This window comes from Gordionus sp. m RMFG-2023, chromosome 1 (genome assembly GCF_954871325.1).
Source record: "Gordionus sp. m RMFG-2023 chromosome 1, tfGorSpeb1-WG-v2, whole genome shotgun sequence".
NCBI classification, from domain to species: Eukaryota; Metazoa; Nematomorpha; class Gordioida; order Chordodea; family Parachordodidae; genus Gordionus; species Gordionus sp. m RMFG-2023.
The window spans coordinates 65,293,331-65,313,516 of NC_088775.1; the positions used below are offsets into that span (position 1 = coordinate 65,293,331).

Sequence of the window (20,186 nt, forward strand, 5' to 3'; positions counted from 1 at the left end):
TTCACTATCATCTTGACGGGCAAAATATAAGATAAAATAAGTATGTACTACATAATCGTAATTACCCATGGAATATTTTAGAAAAAATTATTATAAGCCTGGCATATGTTTACATCAGAGCCGGTGTATTGATTGTGAAATCAATACCCATTGTAACTTCAATACCTTATTGATATCATTATAGATTCAATACCGTAGTGATATATTGCTATTGTAGAATCAATACCGTATAGATTTTTAAGATGTTTGCATCGCTTCAAATATATTGGCCACCATTAAAATTATAAAATATTTATTTATTATATATTTTTTCATCGCTTTATAAATATTGGCGGCCATTTTCGATTTGTAAAAATTTTATTTAAAATAGATTTAATAGTTTTAAATATATTAAAATGATAAATATGATTTTCTATTCTTTTATATAATTTATCAGGGAATTTATTTATTTTACAATTCTTGATATCCTATATATTTTATATTTGTTTACTCATTATTTGTAATTTGTGAAGTGCTATATAATTGTTGATTCAAAGTTTTATAAATGATATTATGAATTCAAATAAATTAAATGGACCTTATTGATTGAGTTTATAAAATTTTGTGATTCTTATATAAATGTCGAATCAAAGATTTATAAAAATCAATAACGTATTGATTTTTGGTATTGATTTTACAATTACACCGGGTCTGCAGGTCTCTGAATAATCACAAAAATATTAAATTATATGTATAATTTTTAGCAGGCCTCAAATTTATTTTATTTAGTTTAGATAAATATTTTTGCACAACAATCATTAGTACAAGAACATTATTGTGGATTATTCAACACTAAGTGCGATTATTGCGATTCTCTAAATTTTTTATTCGAAAAACCCACAGATGGCAAATTTAAGAATTGCTGTCATAAGGGTAAAGTTAGATACCATCAATCCGATATATTCCTTTTTTACAAGACCTTTTATCTAATCCTAACAATGAATTTCATTCAAACTTTATGAAATATATAAGATCTTATAATAGTTTACTTGCGTTCGCATCCATGGGAGCACAGATTTCTAATAGTTTAAACCCAGGCCCATATTGTTTTAGAGTTCATGGGCAAATTTATCACCGAACATCTCATTTATATCCTTCCACTGGGATGCCTCCTAAATTTGCACAACTATATGTCCTTGAGACCACCCAGGCTGTTAATGGCAGGTTATGAAAGAAAATTCTGGTTGCAATGAGGATCTCTTAAAAAGATTAGATATTTTAATAAGACAGAATAACCCATTTTCTATTAGTTTTAAAACCTTGGGAGAAATTGAGAAAGAAGAAAAAAATAGGGCTATTCAAGAAAATCGTCCAGTTCAAAAAATCAATATGATTTTTCGTGCAGATCGCTCAAGTGACAAGCGAAGATATAACATTCCTAATATAGATGAAGTAGCTATGATTTTTACAAATGATGATGGTGAACCTCCATTTAAACGGGATATCAAGGTCTATCCTCGAGTTGATGGTAGTGATCTGATAAATATAAATATATTAAGCCCTAATCTTGATCCAATGGTATATCCTCTATTATTTCCTTTTGGTGACCCTGGTTGGAAACCAGATTTAAAGGGTGAAGATAAAGGGCGTACAAGGGCAAATATCTCACTACTACAGTTTAAAATATTTAGATTAGCAATTCGTGAAAATGAATTCAACCCAATCCTTTTTGCTGGGAAATTATCACAACAATATATTGTTGATTCCTATTTACAGGTCGAGGCGAATAATTTAAATTTTATTCGACAAAATCAGCCAAAATTACGAGTAGATGAATATTCTGGATTAATGGACAACTTGGAAACAAAGTCAAACAATATAATTCCCGGCAAAGCAGTAATATTACCATCATCTTTTCAAGGTTCTCAAAGAAATATGCGAGAACGCTATCACGATGCAATGACCATTGTGCTCAAATTTGGCAAACCTGATTTGTTTATTACTTTTACATGCAATCCTAATTGGCGTGAAATTAAGGAAAATCTATTTCCCGGGCAAAGTCCTACAGATAGACCAGATTTAATAGCCCGTGTTTTTAAATTGAAATTAAATGAATTATTGTTCGATATAAATAAAAAAAATTTATTTGGTAAATCTATGGCTTTTATATATACAATCGAGTTCCAAAAAAGAGGTTTGCCTCATGCCCATATACTTATTATTTTAAACGATGATAGCAAAATTGAAACATCTCAAGCTATAGATAAATTTGTTTGTGCCGAAATGCCAGATAAAATTCTCGATCCTAAACTTTTTCAGATTGTTACCCATTTTATGATACATGGTCCTTGCGGGATATTTAACCCCAAATCGCCTTGCATGGAAAATGGCATATGTACCAAAAAATTTCCGAAGGATTTTCAAATGGAAACAAGACCAAATATTGATGGTTATCCATATTATAAAAGGCGAGATAATGGTATTACAATTCTTTCCGGTAAACCTACGGATAATCGTTATGTTATTCCATATAATCGATATCTAATGTTAAAATTCAATGCTCATATTAACATGGAAATTTGTACATCTATTAAATCGGTAAAATATATCTTTAAGTATATTTATAAGGGCTATGACTGTACGAATGTTGACATTAATGTTGCTTCAAATATAAATATTCATGACGAAATTAAATCACATTTAAATGCGGGATATGTGAGTGCATGTGAATCAATGTGGAGATTATTAGAAAATAATATGCATGACCGCTCGCACGCTGTTATTCGCTTAGGAATTCATTTACCTTTACAACAGCCAGTATATTTCACTGCTGGACATGAAAGAGATGCTTTATTGAGATCAGAAAATAAACATACTACTTTAACGGCATGATTTGAGTTAAATAAGACAGATCTAAATGCTAGACAATATCTTTATGGGGAAATACCTTATCATTATGTGTTTACAAATTACCATTGGAAACTAAGAAAAATACGATTAAATGTAATTTCGAGAATGTATTCCGTTCATCCTAATTCTGGTGAACGATTCTTCCTTCGATTATTATTACTTCATGTTTGCGGGGCTACAAGTTTTGATTATTTAAAAACTATTAATGGAATTTTAATGAGTACTTTTAAAGAGGCAGCTATTAAAAGAAATTTGTTATCAGATGATAAAGAGTGGGAATCATGCTTAGAAGAGGGATCAATATATCAAATGCCGTCACAACTTCGGAGTACTTTTGCCTTTATCTGCATTTTTTGTCAGCCTGAAAATCCTGCATATCTATGGAATAGGTTCAGATTTATGATGATTGAAGATTATTTGCGTCAAAATTCAGAAGTAATTGCAATAAACATGGCTTTAATGGACATTGAAAACGTTTTTCTTGATCATGGTTTATGCTGTCAAAGTTTTGATCTTCCTTCACCTACAAAAATCCCCCCAAAACAACATTATGATGCCCATGTTGAAGCTGCCGATTCAATCGAGCGTATATCTAAATTAAACCGATTACAAAAATATGCTTTTGATTTAATTATATAAGCGATTGAATTAGAAAATATTCCAGAAAGATATTTCTTCGTGGATGGCCCTGGAGGTTCAGGTAAAACGTATCTTTACAATACCTTAATGTGTTATATAAGAGCAAAAAAATCAAATTGTATTGCCTTTTGCAACCACCGGCATATCCTCTATTCTTTTAAAGGGGGGAAGAACCATCCATAGCGGATTTAAATTACCTGTGCCTACCTTTGAAACTTCTACATCCCATATGAATTTACATAGTTCGCTAGCTCTAGATATTAAAAATAGCAAATTGATTATTATCGATGAGGCCACAATGATGACTAAACACGCTTTGCGATGCATTGACCGATTACTTAAAGATATTATGAAAAATTCCCACCCATTTGGCGGAAAAGTAATTTTATTAGGTGGTGATTTTAGACAGACTTTACCAGTAGTGCCTAAAGGCTCCAAAGTCGATATTATAGAGTCCTGTATAAAAAGTTCATATTTATGGAGTCATTTTAAAATAATACATTTGATTGATAATATGCGTATTTCATCAGATCAAGTTGATTACAATGCTTGGTTACTTAAAATTGGAGATGGGCTATCACGCAGCAATTCTGATCTTCCTACAAATAGTGTTGAAATCCCACCTTATTTGCTTGAAAATGATTCATTAATAAAATGTGTGTATGGTAATTCTATAGAAATTGCTGATATAGATAGTCTTTCTACTAAAATAATATTAACCACCAAAAATAAAATTGCACTTACCCTCAACAACGATATCATTAATATAATTTCAGGCCCTATCAAACATTATTATAGTGCAGATTCCATTGAAAGCGATAATAAGGATGATATAATGAATTTTCCACTAGAATTTTTGCATTCACAAACTCCATCCGGTATGCCACCTCACAAGCTAACACTTAAGGTTGGTACAATTGTTATGCTATTACGCAACTTGAGCCCAAAGAAAGGACTTTGTAATGGTACCCGTTTAATCATACGACATTTACATATTAATTTTATCGACGCTGAGGTATTGACAGGCACTAATAAGGGTTATCGAGTTTTTCTCCCACGAATAGATCTAGCTCCAAGTGACTCTCAGTTACCATTTACTTTAAAAAGACGACAGTTTCCTATAATTCCCGCTTTTGTGATTACAATAAATAAAAGTCAAGGACAAACTTTTGATCATGTAGGCTTATTCCTCCCTGAGCCCGTCTTTGCCCATGTACAACTATATGTGGCTCTTACTAGATGTAAATCTCAAAATAATATGAAAATTATGATTTTGCCATCAGAATTACAAGGAAAAATTTAAAAAAATGATAAAACATTCACACAAAATATCGTATATAATGAAATCTTAAATTCATAATTTGTAAGAAATTTAAAAAAGTCACCAACTTTGTTATTCACCATCAAATCACCAACTTTACATCATCTTCAAAAACTAAACCACCTTGAGCAAAGAAAAGAGAACTTCTTCACCATCGCTAAACCATCTTCCTCACCAAAAACAGTATATTCTACTTTATAATTTCAATTTCCACGTTTTATTTCAGGTTATTTACAGCAAACTACGAGCAATAAAATCACAACATCATCTTTAAAAACGAAACCACCTTGAGCAAAGAAAAAACAACTTCTTCACCATCGCTAAACCATCTTCCTCACCAACAACAGTATATTCTATATAATTTCAATTTACACGTTTTATTTCAGGTTATTTACGGCAAACTACGAGCAAGGAGATCACAACATCATCTTCAAAAACGAAACCACCTTGAGCAAAGAAAAAAGAACTTCTTCACCATCGCTAAACCATCTTCCTCACCAACAACAGTATATTCTATTTAATTTCAATTTACACGTTTTATTTCAGGTTATTTACGACAAACTACGAGCAAGGAAATCACAACATCATCTTCAAAAACGAAACCACCTTGAGCAAAGAAAAGAGATTGAAATCTCCTTTTTTAGGTAAAATTTTCTATATTATAAAATTTATTATATTATATTTTTTATATGGCTACAAATGCATATGTGTTGTAACCCGATAATCATCAACTCTTGAAGTATAAATATTTATTATATTCTCTTATAATTCATATCTTTGTCTCTTTTTTTCTATTTCTTCCTTCTTATTTTCATTCTTTTTTTCATTTCTTTGCTCCCCTAAAATCCATCTCCTACCTTCACGCGGTGGGGAGTGAACAGTAATTCTGACTAAAAGGAGCTCTGGTAAATAATGTTAGTATTTAGGGTGCTAATAAGAGATATTGTTTCATTTTTGTAATTTAAAATATAAATTTCGAAATCACATCTCATAAAAAGGAAAATGTCTGATTCATCCATCATCAAATAAAGGTAAAATATATTATTCATCAATCATTGAATAAAAAAGACAATTCCTCTCTCTTAGTCTTAATGGGTTGGAATTGGCCTGAAGGAGGAGGGGGAGGGGTAAAAAGAATTATCGTAAAAGAACGAATAAAATTCTCATCCCCGTCATTTTTGACGGGTTATCAATTAATATCATAATAGGCTTGATAAGTCCCTCAAAAAATTTTTTTGATGGTAGCCCTCCAACTACTAGAAATATGAATCTAATATTGACCCATCTACCGGTTTTATACTATTTTAATGTTTGTTTAATTTCAAGAATAGTTTATTTATATTTTTGCCTGAATTTGTCTAGGCTAACCCTAATCCCACACATTGCTACAAAACATGATCAATCTATTATTAAAGATAAGCAAAGAAAATAATGACGATTAAACTAACGCCTTACCCGTTCTAGAGTTACTGGTAGACAAAATAATAAAGAACTACGTTTGAAATGAACTCATCTGGAGGTTTATTTTTATTTATTTTTATCTTATGTTTTATATCTATGTTTATTTTATTTTTACCCAGTTCTCCAAATTATACTATCACCACTACCACAATCCCTATGCCTCCGCCTATTTATAACAAATATAAACATTTAATACTGTACTACCATTCACTTCACTAGGATTTAATATAAATATTACTTTCTCCCATTCTCTGAGAAACTTTCATGAATATTTAGAGGAATGTTCAAACTTGAATGTACAGTACGGCCAATTTCATCAACTTTATTAATGGAAAAATATGCAGTAGTTCTGTCGTGGCCTTTAAAACAATACTTAAGACCGTTTTATGGAGTTAACATTGTCGTTCATGATTCTATTTTAGAAGGGGATACCAATGCTGACATTGACAGAAATATCGATTTGCGTGTTCAAACTTGAATGTACAGTACGGCCAATTTCATCAACTTTATTAATACAAACATATGCAGTAGTTCTGTCATGGCCTTTATAACAATACTTATGACCGTTTTATGGTTGAGTTAACATTGTTGTTCATGATTCTATTTTAGAGGGGGATACCAATGCTGATATTGACAGAAATATCGTTTTGCGTTCTTCTTTTACCAGTATCACAAGGCATAGGCATATCATCTTTATCAGGACGTAATGTGTTTTGTACACTGCTTTGTTAATCCGTCATCACTTTCATCTACAACCCTAAATGATATAAAATTATATATTAATTATTTCATCTCCAGATGACCGCCCAGATTTTTTTTGTCGCTTTTTCCATCAAAAAATTAAAATGTCAACAAGGATGTGCTCTTAATTTTATCAAATACATAATAAATATTCCTCATTATTTTTTAAAAAAATTATCCTAAATTTATATGTCAATAAAAAAAAATATCTTAAAAAATATATAAATAATTTGCATATAAGCTTCATTAGTGTTTAATGGCATTTTTGTAATTTAAATAGACAACATTTTTTTTTTACTTAACATAAAAAAATATATATCCCTTATCAAATTTTTTGACAAATAATTTCAGAAATGCAAGACATACATTAAATTTATCTGAAAAACAACAATAACCCTATATAATAAACAACATATTTTTTAGATATAATTTTAAATGATCATATTACAAAATAGTATAAGAGTAAGTTATTTTTATTTTATTTGTCATGATTCTCTAATGAGTGGTTGCCCAGGCCTTCCCAGTTTCCCTTAATACGGAATTTATAAGTTTTTTTTCCATATTAGACTAATTGGTAAATCAGATATTTCCCGTTCATGTGATGATATTAAAAATTTAACTATCTCCGAGGCGGGAAAATATTTCAAAATTATAATGGGTAGGACTGGGCTTGGAACCTCAAAATTAATATTAGCTTGCACCTGACTTGGGAATATCTTTTACAAATTATCAAGGTTTGAGCTGGGCTTGATAAACTTTTTTAAAATTATAAGATCTTGGATGCTTCCTAATGAACCTGGCATGACATCTATCGTAAAAAATGAATAAAAATCTCATTCCCCGTCATTTTTGACGGGCTTTCTACTAGTATTTATTATCAAAGACATTGATTAGTAAAATTTATTAAAATATTAACTGTAATATATTTTATAACTGTCAAATGTGTCTGTAAAATTGGAATTTTACTTAATACTTTGTAACCAATTCTATATAATAGAGGAATATCAACTAAATGTCTACTTACTTTTTATAAAGATATTTCTTATACCTGTTTGGAATAAATGATTACCATGCTTTTGTATTAATATATATATAAGCAATTTATTATATTTTATATAAACTAATAAAAATATATTTCATACTTGTTCCTTCATTTTTTCTATTAAAATTAACCTCCTATCTTATGAAAATATTTTATGACTATTTAGAATAAGAAAACCCGGCCGAAGACCGGCCCAAAATGGGGTCTGAGCGCAAAGCCCTCAGAAATTTTGTAATTCTGCTCCCCCTTACCCTTATGAAAATCATGGCTATGCCTATGCTTATATAAATAAGATAGGTAAAAGAGATTTATTTTTTAATTACGATGAATAATTCGTATGCAACAATAGCTCAGATTTCTTAACAGTTTATAAACGTATGCTTAACATGTTAATTGTTCTAGCTTGTGCAAAATTCAGTGGGGTCGCTAGCCTTTGTAATCTCAGGAATTTTTTAAAATTATTTTCAAAATTACATTTCTTTAACATTATCTAAAATTACCTTTTTTTAGCTAACATTATCCAAGATTACCTTTTTTTAGTAGAATAAAAAAAATTCAAAATTTTGAGGGGTAGAGCCCCCCCCCCCCCATTGATGCTACTGGCAGAATTATATTTCTTCATTTCTTTAGCAATTAATTTTTATTATTTACGTTTTTATATACAATATCAGTGGTGGCGTTTTCATCATTTAAATTGTTTCATTATACATTCATTTTGCGCTGAATTTTGAATAAGCAAAAAGTTGTGCTTAATTTCCAATTAATTAAATGTTCATTTTAAAATTAGCTCCATTTTAATTTTGAAGAAAAGGCAAAATCAAAGAACTCAATAAAATTATTTTTATAATTTTTTCCGATAAAAAAATTTAAAAGATAAAAGTTTTTATATTGGGATTGTTTAAGGAATTTTTTTTATTTGTTATGAGGTTATGTAATTTGTGTTAGATATTTTTTTTATTAGCGAATATATGTGTATTATAATTAATTATAGTAGAAGAAATAAATCTATGAACATAACCCAACCGAAGTTTGGGCAAAAGCGGACCTAAGGTCCTTCAGGGAGGGAGGGGTTGTAAGGGCGAAGCCGCTTAAATAAATAAATATTGTAAACTAATTCCTAGACACATTTTAAAAATAAATTAGCACTTTTTTGCGCCCCCTTTGTAAAAACTGATGAATGGGGTTTTTCAGGTATAAAATTTAATGAACATTTAATCTTCGAAATGTGCATTACAAGCATTCATTCAATTAATAAGTAATAATCTATTTTGTAACGGTATTTATTGCTTGATCATATATATTTTATTCTGTGCACGCTTCTTTAAATCATAATGCTAAATGAACTTAAAATTAACCTACTCTAAACTTTTATAATCAAAACTTCTTATTTAACCTGGCACGAGTTTTTTATTTAACATATTACTTCCCGTAGGCTTTTAAGTAAGTTTATGAATCTTGCGCACAGATAGCTTCAGCCTTCCCTTAAATTATGGTTAGTTTCCTTTCATAGTTTTCCCCAATAAAATCGGAATGAGAGAGTCCTAACATAGCTCTATTGTAATTTACAACTCATAGACAATGCACTTTAAATATCTAATTTCTCTATATAATACATTAACGATGTGTGAAAAATTTATAAATTAAATCATTTGTAATGTGTTATCAAATGTGTGGACAATTACTTAATGAATACAAATGAATAAAATAACTTACCAACTTGATAAATATATAATATTCGGCTACAAAAATGAGGGAAACACTATACTTCATTAACGACTAACGAAGTACTAAAGAATTATATATTTTCATTGAGAATCGACTTTGTGTGAAGTTGGCCAAAGTTTTAATTTTTTTATAACCTTTTTTTCATTGACTTGGGCTACTATATGGTTTGAAATACTAACAAGTTCTAAAAAATGGCATATGATTTAAAGTTAGTTCTCCAATTCTTCTGTCGGCTTCAAGCCCCCTTATAAATATTGTAAATGACACAATGTCAAAAGCCTGCTGACTCTAAAGGTTGCCATTCCCTGCTTTGCAGATGATCTAGAGGCAGAAATAGGACATACCTAATATAACTCACACCTTAAAATATACTGGAATTTCGTCCATTCTCGATCGATCTAACTGAATTTTGTACAAAGATGGCATAATTTATCCAAAATCTCAAGAAAGGGTGATGAGTCCTCTATGGATCCACTGCCCTCTCAACCTAAATCATGATAAGCTATAGACAACACAAGCAAATCTGCTCGATATTCTTTTGCGTTACCTTCCAACTATTTATTTATACCAATCTTACTAGTATTTTCTATAATCCTCAAGCCCTAGCCTCCTTTAAGTATCTAAGCTAATACATTGCACTATTTCGAGGACCGAAGATGCAAGTAAAGGTTTTTAACTAAAGAGAATTACAGAATTAATAAGAGCAAATTATATCAGCTTTATATAATCCATTGACCAAGCCTCACAATAATTTTTAAGTAGCGTATTATGCAATAAAATCATAAAGGTGCAAGATTTATATGAATCATTTAGACATTTTAGTCTATTCCCAAAGCTGTTTATGTATTTTAATTTAGCTCATATCCATTTTGAAGGAGCTATTTAGCAAACAACTTATGATAATTGTATCAAAAATAGATTTAGGCTAATGAAAAGTAAATTCTAAATATGCTTTTTTGCAATTTCCGCGATGCAAGGGTTGTCAAGCGACTGAGAATACTTTATGAATGAACTCAATGCGAAGATCTTTTTAATGGCATCACTATGCATCAATTTTCTTAAATTTTTGAATTCATAATTGGGAGTAAGTGAGTAATGATGTAAGCGTTTAGCGTTATTAATTTTTTTTTATGTGAATAAGCCTTTATGTGATGCTAAATTTATTAGAAGCAACCTCCCCCCCCCCTCCCTCCCCCCCCCCCTAGAAGGATCAAATTTTTTTCTGAGGCTAAGTAGGTTCTATTACAATTGCATTTAATAAAATATGGTTGTTGTTTAGCAAATTGTTATAAGATGAGTAACATCGTTACCCAGAGTAGGTTAGGTTATTTTATGTTTAAACGATTAAAATTAGCAGCTGTTATTCCAATGAAGGAATTTATAGTAATATAAGATTGTTATAGTGAAGAATATAGCTATTAAATTATTTTTATGGAAAACATTAAGTATATCTTGTTATTAATTTAAAACTGCAAGCAGTATTTTAGTATATGCTATTTTTAATGTGATTAAAAATTTTAAAGCAATTATAAGTGATATTTAATTATATTAAATCAATATTAAAAATAAATTTTTTTAAAATATTTGTTTAATCTAGACCAAAGTTAATATTTTTAATTTAAAGACCACATGTTAACATTCACACTTAAAATGGAAATCAATCACGTGATGATTTATTTATTTGTCGATTAATGGTTATCTTTGATTGGGTTAACATTATATAATATATTTAGATAATATCGTTTAATATATTTAATAATTTTTTTAAAATATTTAAGTTGAACCTTTTTTTTCAATTAAATAATTTTAAATTTTGCAATGACCGTGAGGCTTTTGTTTGTAGAAAATAGGGGTATTTAGAAAAAATAAAAAATTTAGTTTAGCCACAAATGCAAAAATATGGTTTTTTTTATATTTTGAATATACCTCAAGTCTATTTTTCAAACAAATGATAAAATTGGACCTTTGCTATAAATATGAATATTTTGAATGAAACATTATATATTTTTTATGATTTTATGCTTATTTTAATGATAAATTTTAATAATTTAATAGAATAAAATTTACTAAAAATTTTTATCAATAAAATATTATTTACGTTTTGTTTGTTTTAATAAAATAAATTAAAAATACATCCTTATCAAATATAACTAAACCCAATTTGTATTTTTTCTCATCCCATTGATGATGGCAAGATAAGATTTATAAAACACCATATATTGTAATAAAAATGTACAAGTTAAAATTGCTTAAAACCTTATTGAGATATATTAATGAATTCCAAATGGAAAAAAAATAATTCTTTCTTTTTTATTTTTGAAAAATATAATAAGCTATGAGAAGATATGTCATACTACCTATTAGAGATCTGCAAAAGTAGGCCCGGCCCGTACCCGGCCCGAACATATTTTTTAAGAAAATTCGGAATGGGTCGGGTCGGGCCTTAGAAATTTTTTAAAATATATCTAAATTTATCAATTTTATGTTGAATTTTTTATGTAAAATAAAAATATTTTATTTTATTTATAGAAAGTGGACGCCATATAACTTATATCGTTTATTTTGAGTAATTATAAAAATTAATTTCTATATTTAAATAAATTTTGGCCGGGCCGGAAAATTTTTTAGAAAAAATTTCGGGTTCGGGCCTGGCTTGAAAAATTAGACCCGATGCAGATCACTACTACCTAAACATGTCGTATTGGTATATGGAATGGATGGGGATTCCAAATCTTTCGATTTTATATTATATACTGATGACAATTTTTAAATTTGAAAAATCTGATTAGACCGGAAATGTATTCCAGCATTTTTAGAGTACCTACCCTATAAATTTAATGAATTATATTTTTAAGAATAAATTGTCTACAGATACTGGAATACATATCCAGTCAAATCTCTTTTATATTAAAAATCACCCATAGTAAATGATTTAAAATTAAGAGATTTAGAATCTATGTAAATTACATATCCCAAAAGGACATATATAAATGATATATCAATGCGCAAATAGATAGATTCAAGACTTTGGTAAGAGAGGGGGAGGGCTTGTCGTAATTTTTATTGGATAGTTTTATCTTTGAAAGCCTTTGGCCGGAGTATATTTTAAAAGAAATATTTTTGGTTTTGCACTTTTTTTCTCAAAAGTTTATATTATAGTCATTATTTTAATAAATTATGAACTACTTTTACTAAAAATAATAAGGTTTATAATTATGTATTCATTTTTGAGAAGAAGGGAGTTGGAAAAGTGATTGAGGAGAATTTTTATTAGCTCAAAATTTGGATTAGATAAACAAGAGAGCATTCGCTGCGCTAGACACACTTTCAACTGGAGCAGAGAATGGGAGAGTTGTATTATATTCAATAAATAAAAAAATTTTATAAGAGAAATATAATATAAATATTTTAAATGACTTTCGTTTTCAAAAAATCTTATTAATTCATCTTCACATGGATCTAAATTCAGATCCTCATCAAAAAATTTTTATCTATCAGAATTTACTCTAAATTCATATATTTACCATCATGTTTTTTTAGATTTGAGCTGCTCATTGAGGTTTAAATATTTGAATTAGAGCACAATCTACACTTGTAAAGAGTAGACTTAGTGCCCTTAATTTTCGCTACTTGTGTAAAATATGTTTCATTCTGGAACCAATGTTAAATCATCTTCATCTGAAGAAATATAATTATAAAATTAATTATAATATTAGAGAATATAAATTAACATACCTTGATGGACTTAATATTAATTAGATTAACAATCTTATCTGTTTAAAGTTCAACAACAAAAAAGTAATAAATAAAATAAAAATGAATAACTTTGGTGGTTGATCTGAATTAAAAACTCGGCTTAAATTATTAATAAAATTTAAAAAAATATATAATAAATTAAATATATTTTTCATGAAAAGAAGAAAAAAACGTGTTTTACACTCGTTACCTTTAAAAACAAGTAACGAATGGCGTTCCTTTTCCTCAAAAAAGGTAACGCTTTAGTAATGACATCACTAATTTAACGTAGTCATTTTATTTTATTTATTTTTTAAATAAAAATTATGATTATCTCAACTCTCAATCAAAAATTGAATAAATAAATCTATATTTTATTTAAAATAAAATAAAGTGTTTTTATATATTTTAAACAAAGCGGGCATATCAGAGGTGTGAACCGCTTAATTTTGAACCGTTATATATGAGGCAGAAATAGTTCGAGTTTGCATTAGAATTTTTTTTTATTTTTTTTTTATCCTTTACAAATCTAGAGATTTTTTGTTTCAAGTTTACCTTAAACAGTAAATACATGGGTAAGTCATGACTATTTTCTAAAAACTAGAAACCTAACATATTTTTTGACAGTATATATAAATTAATTTTGTATAGTCGAGTTTTTATACCAAATAAATTAATTAACTAACATCCGTAGATGATGGGTGAAAATTTAGTAATTATTATAAATCCTGAAATCTTATTAAAATAATAAATACTTATTTGATTTTTTAAATATTAAATGCCCTAAACCCGTTTCAAAAAATAAAATCGGGGTTTGAATCTCTTTAGAATCGAACTAATTGGGTCTCATTATCTTATATTTCTTCTGGCAAAAAATTGATTGTATTGATTTTTTCTCATTTCTAAAAAATATTCGAAAACATTTATACTTTTTTAAAATTATCTTTTCTTTTTTCTATATATTTTTGTTTCACAAAAGGATCAATAATTCAAAAAAAAATGATGTGGCAAACGTACCAAACAGTGAGAAAAATGAAGAAAAAAATCTTAATTGTATTATGAGAAAGGATAAAAAATAGTTGATTTTTTCAATAATATTCGAAGATTAGAGCCCCCCCCCCCTCTGAAACTGTTAATATACTTTTTCAAATTATTATAAGCGTTGACATTTTTAGTTTATTAAGTTAACCTTATTTAATTATAAATAAAAAAAATAAATATTTCGAATAAACAAATTTGCTTTCGATTTTTTATTTCAAATTTTTACTATAAAAATTTATTTAAAACGGTAATAGGAAAAAAAAAACCCCGGAAAAAAACCCCATGAAAAAAATTTAAAAAAAATCGTTATTTTTTAAAAAAATTTTCTTGTCAATTTTTCTTAATTTTTTATCTCAATTTATTATTTTCTTCCCATTTTTGCTTTAAGTCATTGTTTCTGACCTTTTCTCAATTTTTTTCTTCTCAATTTTCACTTAATTTTTTTAGTATAACCTAGCAATAATTAATATTGATAAATAATTTTATAAGCGAATGCCACAATCATTAACAGCTATTAAACTCCAAAAAAAACACAAAATATTTACGAAAAAATATTCGAATTAATAATGTCTAAATGTCAAGAACGGGATTTATTTCCTGATCCATTAAATATATACATGGATTTCGAAAAGTCTGCTATTAGCGCCGTTAAAACTGTCATTGGTATAATTATTAATATCTTAAATTATTTTTATTTATTTTTTCAATTAGAGGATCACATCATAATCAGAGGATGCTTTTACCATTTGTGTCAAAGTACCCATAGAAAAATTCAAAAGCTAGGTCTGGAACGCCAATACAGAACCGATGAAGCCCTAAGCTTCTTTTGTGGCATGATGGACAGCTTAGCATTTCCTTTTATGTGATATGGGCAATGCAATGGCATTCCTTAGATCGGTTACTCCGAGCAATGGTAAGGATATTCTTGAATATTTCGATAAAAATTAAATCAATGGAGTATCAAGGGATGTCACAAGAAGCAATTCTCAATCCCTGACAGGTCGAATTGGGCCTCGATTTCCTCCAGAAACTTGAATCAGAGCACTATATCCAACGAATAACTCATAAATAATCAATGCGAAGGTTCGAATCATCGTTCTTCTAATCTGGTTGGGAATAAACACCCATCAATCTGGGTATTGATTAAAAAAATGAAATGCGAGGTGCCTGCCGATGAAACCAAACTTGAACGATGGCGTGTAGGTAGTTGGACACTGAAAACAAAATCGCAGTGCTTAAACAAGAAAAAATGCTGATATTCAAATTGGTACTGGGGAAAAAAATATCCCAGTAAAATAACCCATGTATAACTTATTTTCGTAAAAATTTTTGCTATAGTAACAAATACAATATCCATCCTTAATTACTATATTGAGTAGACTAAATTTAAAAAAAGTTGCAATAAGATCTGTTTATTTTATTGATAAATCATTATTATGTATATAATTTATTATTAAATTATATTTTTATAATATTTTTTTCTAAAATACTAATTTGTCTATACCTTATATAAATCCAAATAAAAATATACCGATATTATTAGATCTTAAGTAAATTCGAAAAAAAATTTCGGGGTTTTTTTTCCGGGATTTATTTAAAACATACAGTAATCAATTTTTTTTGTTTATGATATTTAAATTATCTCTTCTCTTCTCTTCTCTTCTCTCTCTCTCTTCTCTTCTCTTCTCTTCTCTTCTCTTCTCTTCTCTATATATTTAATAATCATTTTTTTTTAAAAATGGCGTTTATTGTCTAAAAAAATTGATATTTAAAAATTATTTAATAAAAAGACATAAAACTTCGCAGAAACATAAAATAGGAGGGTACAAAAAACCAGGTCATCATATTAACAGGTTTTTTTTGTAATTACAATTTAAAAATCTTAGGTGGAAATTGTTTGATATACCCCCAGTATGAGAAAAATGACAGAAAGAATGTGACCACAATGGGGGGGGGGATTTATATTAGCTTAAGATGATGTTTACGAAAACTGGAAATTTGATAAGAATGAGTAAATTTTTCGCGGCCATCTTGGTTATGCAAATATTTCATATATTTTTAAAGGTTTTATAATTAAACTTACAGTCCGAATATTCTTATTCCAAAACCATTATTACTTTACCTAAAAATACTTTTTGTCCCACCTCCCATCTCATTTGCGATCAAATGCTATTATTTCCCATTACCCCCGATTTAATGTTAGAATGAAGCATACCGCTGAATCTTTCTTTCTTAGCCAACTTAAAATTCTTTATTATATATATACTGGACTTCAGTAGCTTCAACTGGCATTACTTTACAATCTACTACTGAATTTATTCCACAAAACCGTTATATAATATATTTTAACTTTATTTATTACCAAATTTTTATTGAATGAAGCATTAATTCCTAAGTCAAACTTACCCAATATATTAAAAATCTTCAATATATTTACCCCGTGACTATTAATACGCAATCTCCCATTGATAATCAATTAACATTTCCATTATATTTCATGAGATACTATCAAGTATCAACCTTTATCTACGTTACAATAACTTATATAGTTCCTAATGTTTTTCAGTTAAAATACCTTTATCATAAACACCTTAACATTTCAATGCACATCTTGAGGGTGGAAGGCATACAAATATCTTGAATATAGGAAAAATATGAATTACCAGGGATTAATTTCATGATCATATCACAAGAACATCTTTTTAAAAACAAAAATTTATACAAAAAAATAACGAGGAGCTGGATTTGTCCAAATTTATAATGTTAAAACAGCGTTTATTTTGAAATTAAATTACCAACCAAATAACATTATTGTATTTTATTTTATAAAAATAATTATTTTGCAAATAAATAAAATAATATAAAATAATTTTGTATCATCCTTGAAGAAAAAAGAATAAGGAACAGATTATGCTTTTATAGATAAGATGTTATTTTTTACGAAATAGGACCATTTTTAATTTCAATTTTAAAATTTCATTTTCAAGCCTGGACCGGAATTGTTAGGGCTCGGATCTTTATTTTTCGGCTCGACCCCTGAATTTTTAAAATTTTGTTATTTTAAATAATTTTTCTATATTTTGCAAATGTTTTGCGGGATATTGAAAATAGGAGCAGTAAATGAATATTAAATGCTATATGATTTTTCTGATTAAATGATATAATTTAAATTAATTTTTTAAAAATAGGCCCAGCCAGGCTCAGCCTGGAATTTAAATTTAAAAAATTTTTAAGGCCAGATTGGGCAGGATTTTTTTATATTAGTAAGCCCGGCCGAGATTTTAAAATTAATCCTGCAGGTCTCGGTTAACTTTTAGGAAAAAAATTTAGACATAATTTTTTAAGTAGGGAATCTAATCTACTTTAAAAAAGAGTAGCTATAGTGCGCTATTTTATTTGAGAAAGTAGCTAATAGTAGCAAGGCAACTTGGGGGGGGGGGTATGTAACTGTATAGCTATAGAGCGTGATTAGCGTTAATATCCACATCAGATTCTTTACAAAATAGAACATAAATAAAAATGAATATGATCTAAAAAAAGGATAGATGGGATATTAAGCTCCCTCTCTCATAGGCAGATGAATTTGAAGTTGAATAAATTAGCGGGTATTATGTTCATTGACAGAATTTGTCAAGATTAATATATATCCCTCTCTGGTTTCCTTAGTTTTATTGGATGTACTCCTGCTTATATTTTCACTAAATTTAAGGATTTTATCTTATAATCTTGAGAGTTAAAGTTACAATTTGAATAATGATATAAGAACTTCGGACGTTGATGCTTTATTTTTTGGAAGGAGAAATGGGATAGTGCAAATTGTTAAACTAATCCATAGAATATAGATAATTCCCTTATGGCGTTTTTTTCGTTTGGAGAACCCCTTTGGGCTAAATTTTTATAGGAATCTAGCTGAATTGTTGTTTTGCACTGAGAATGTCGAGGTAAGTAACTTTTACAAGATATTTGATCCTATGCATAATGTGTATCTTTTCTTATTTTGATAAGGAGATCAAAATTCTAGAAGAAATTGCTTCAATGAAATAGTATCCATTTCTATTTTTGAGATATGTAGTCTTGATTATGTTATCCACTGTTCAAAATGGGAAAACAGCAGAGGGATTTAAAGATAGCCATATATGGGATGGGACTTTAATTTTTTAGATAGATGATATGATTGATAAGTAAAGTATATATATTTAATGGTTGGTGCCAGTATTTTCTTAATATTCGTCAGTCAAATGTTGCCTACCCAAGAGCTTAAATAAATTATGAAAATTAAGCCCATTTAAATTATAATGGTGAATTATATCCACGGGATATTATATAACTTTAAATTATTTTGAAAGCAATGCCCATTTGAGTATAATTGCTACAGATTATGACATTTATCAAAGAAGAAATCACTGACAATTGTCTATTGTATTTCCCAGGGATTCGAACCGAACCCGAACCCGGAAAAGAAAACCCGGGTTTTTGAAAAGAAATCTGAACCAGAACCTGAACCCCGTTTATAAAATTTTCAAAACCCCTAACCGAACCCGGGAATTTTATTTGAACCCAGGTTCAATCGGTTTCAGTGTAATGTTTAAAATCATATATTAAGATATTTGTATAATTGTAAATACAAATATTAATAATTTAAATGAGATTTTTTAATATTTTCAAATTTCCAATAAAATGGAGTGTTAATAAATATTAAACAACTTAATTCATTTACGCCATTTTTAAAATTTTTTAAATTTATTCTCAAAAATTCCTAATGGGTGTTAATAAATTTTAAACAATTAAATTCATTTGCGCCATTTATTTTTAATTTTTAACTTATTCTCAAAGATTATTAATTAGAGGAAAATGAAAGTGAACAAATCAAAAAAAAATTTATAATATTGGATATTGTTAATTCAAAGAATTCTCAAAATCTAACTTAAAAATTGTTAAACAAAGATGAAGGGCAAGTTTTTTTAAAATTTTGTATTTTTAACTATATTTTGCCTATAAATAAAATAAAAAAATGTATTTTTTGTACCAAATTTATATCTAGTTTATTAATTATGATTTAAATATTATTTTTTTTTTATCAATTCAAAAATTCTTAAACCCGAGCTGAACCCGGAACCAAACCCTGGTTTAAAAATATTTTCCTGAACCGAACCCGAACCGAACCCATCTATTTATTTTTTACTTTGAACCGAACCCTAACCGAACCCGGGCTAAAATTTTGCCGGATTCGCAGGAGATCGGGCCATGCGAATCCTGAGAAACAAACTACTTGACAATTCTATAAATAGTATCTCATTTTGCTCCTTACTTTTACATTGAAATAAATATTCTAAATTTTGAAATTCTGCGCAAATGGCTCACGCGGACCTCTTTAAACCAACCCTAATTCATTTCTGTCTTTAATTAATTTTTTTAGTAGTTTAAAGATATTTTTTGTTCAAATAAAATGTAATATTATATAAAATAAGATTTAATCTGATAAAATCATATAATTTAAACATATATTTTTTTTATTTTTTATAATATTTACTTTTGGTAAAATAATGTATTGATAAAAAGCTTATTCACCATAAAAATATTTGGTAACTCACT

General features: G+C 28.2%; 2 protein-coding genes across 2 annotated transcripts; both read left to right on the forward strand.

Annotated features, from left to right (window-relative positions):
• Positions 1 to 1,206: 1,206 nt before the first annotated feature.
• Positions 1,207 to 2,871, forward strand: LOC135928631 (uncharacterized). The gene has a single exon (XM_065465086.1). It carries the CDS (start codon positions 1,207 to 1,209, stop codon positions 2,869 to 2,871), a length of 1,665 nt encoding a protein of 554 aa, XP_065321158.1.
• Positions 2,872 to 2,994: 123 nt separating this feature from the next.
• On the forward strand, positions 2,995 to 4,831 carry LOC135928635 (ATP-dependent DNA helicase pif1-like). Its single transcript, XM_065465091.1, has 3 exons — positions 2,995 to 3,475; positions 3,530 to 3,589; positions 3,630 to 4,831. The coding sequence occupies exons 1-3, from the start codon at positions 2,995 to 2,997 to the stop codon at positions 4,829 to 4,831; spliced, it is 1,743 nt and encodes a 580-aa protein (XP_065321163.1).
• The last annotated feature ends 15,355 nt before the right edge of the window (positions 4,832 to 20,186 follow it).

Excerpts from the sequence above, each read along its gene's own strand:
- LOC135928631 (XM_065465086.1), top strand. The coding sequence starts at position 1,207 with ATGAAAGAAAATTCTGGTTGCAATGAGGATCTCTTAAAAAGATTAGAT.
- LOC135928635 (XM_065465091.1), top strand. The coding sequence starts at position 2,995 with ATGTATTCCGTTCATCCTAATTCTGGTGAACGATTCTTCCTTCGATTA. Across the intron at positions 3,476-3,529 it reads AGCTGCCGATTCAATCGAGC|CGATTGAATTAGAAAATATT; the intron begins GTATATCTAAAT and ends TAATTATATAAG. Across the intron at positions 3,590-3,629 it reads GGATGGCCCTGGAGGTTCAG|AGCAAAAAAATCAAATTGTA; the intron begins GTAAAACGTATC and ends GTGTTATATAAG.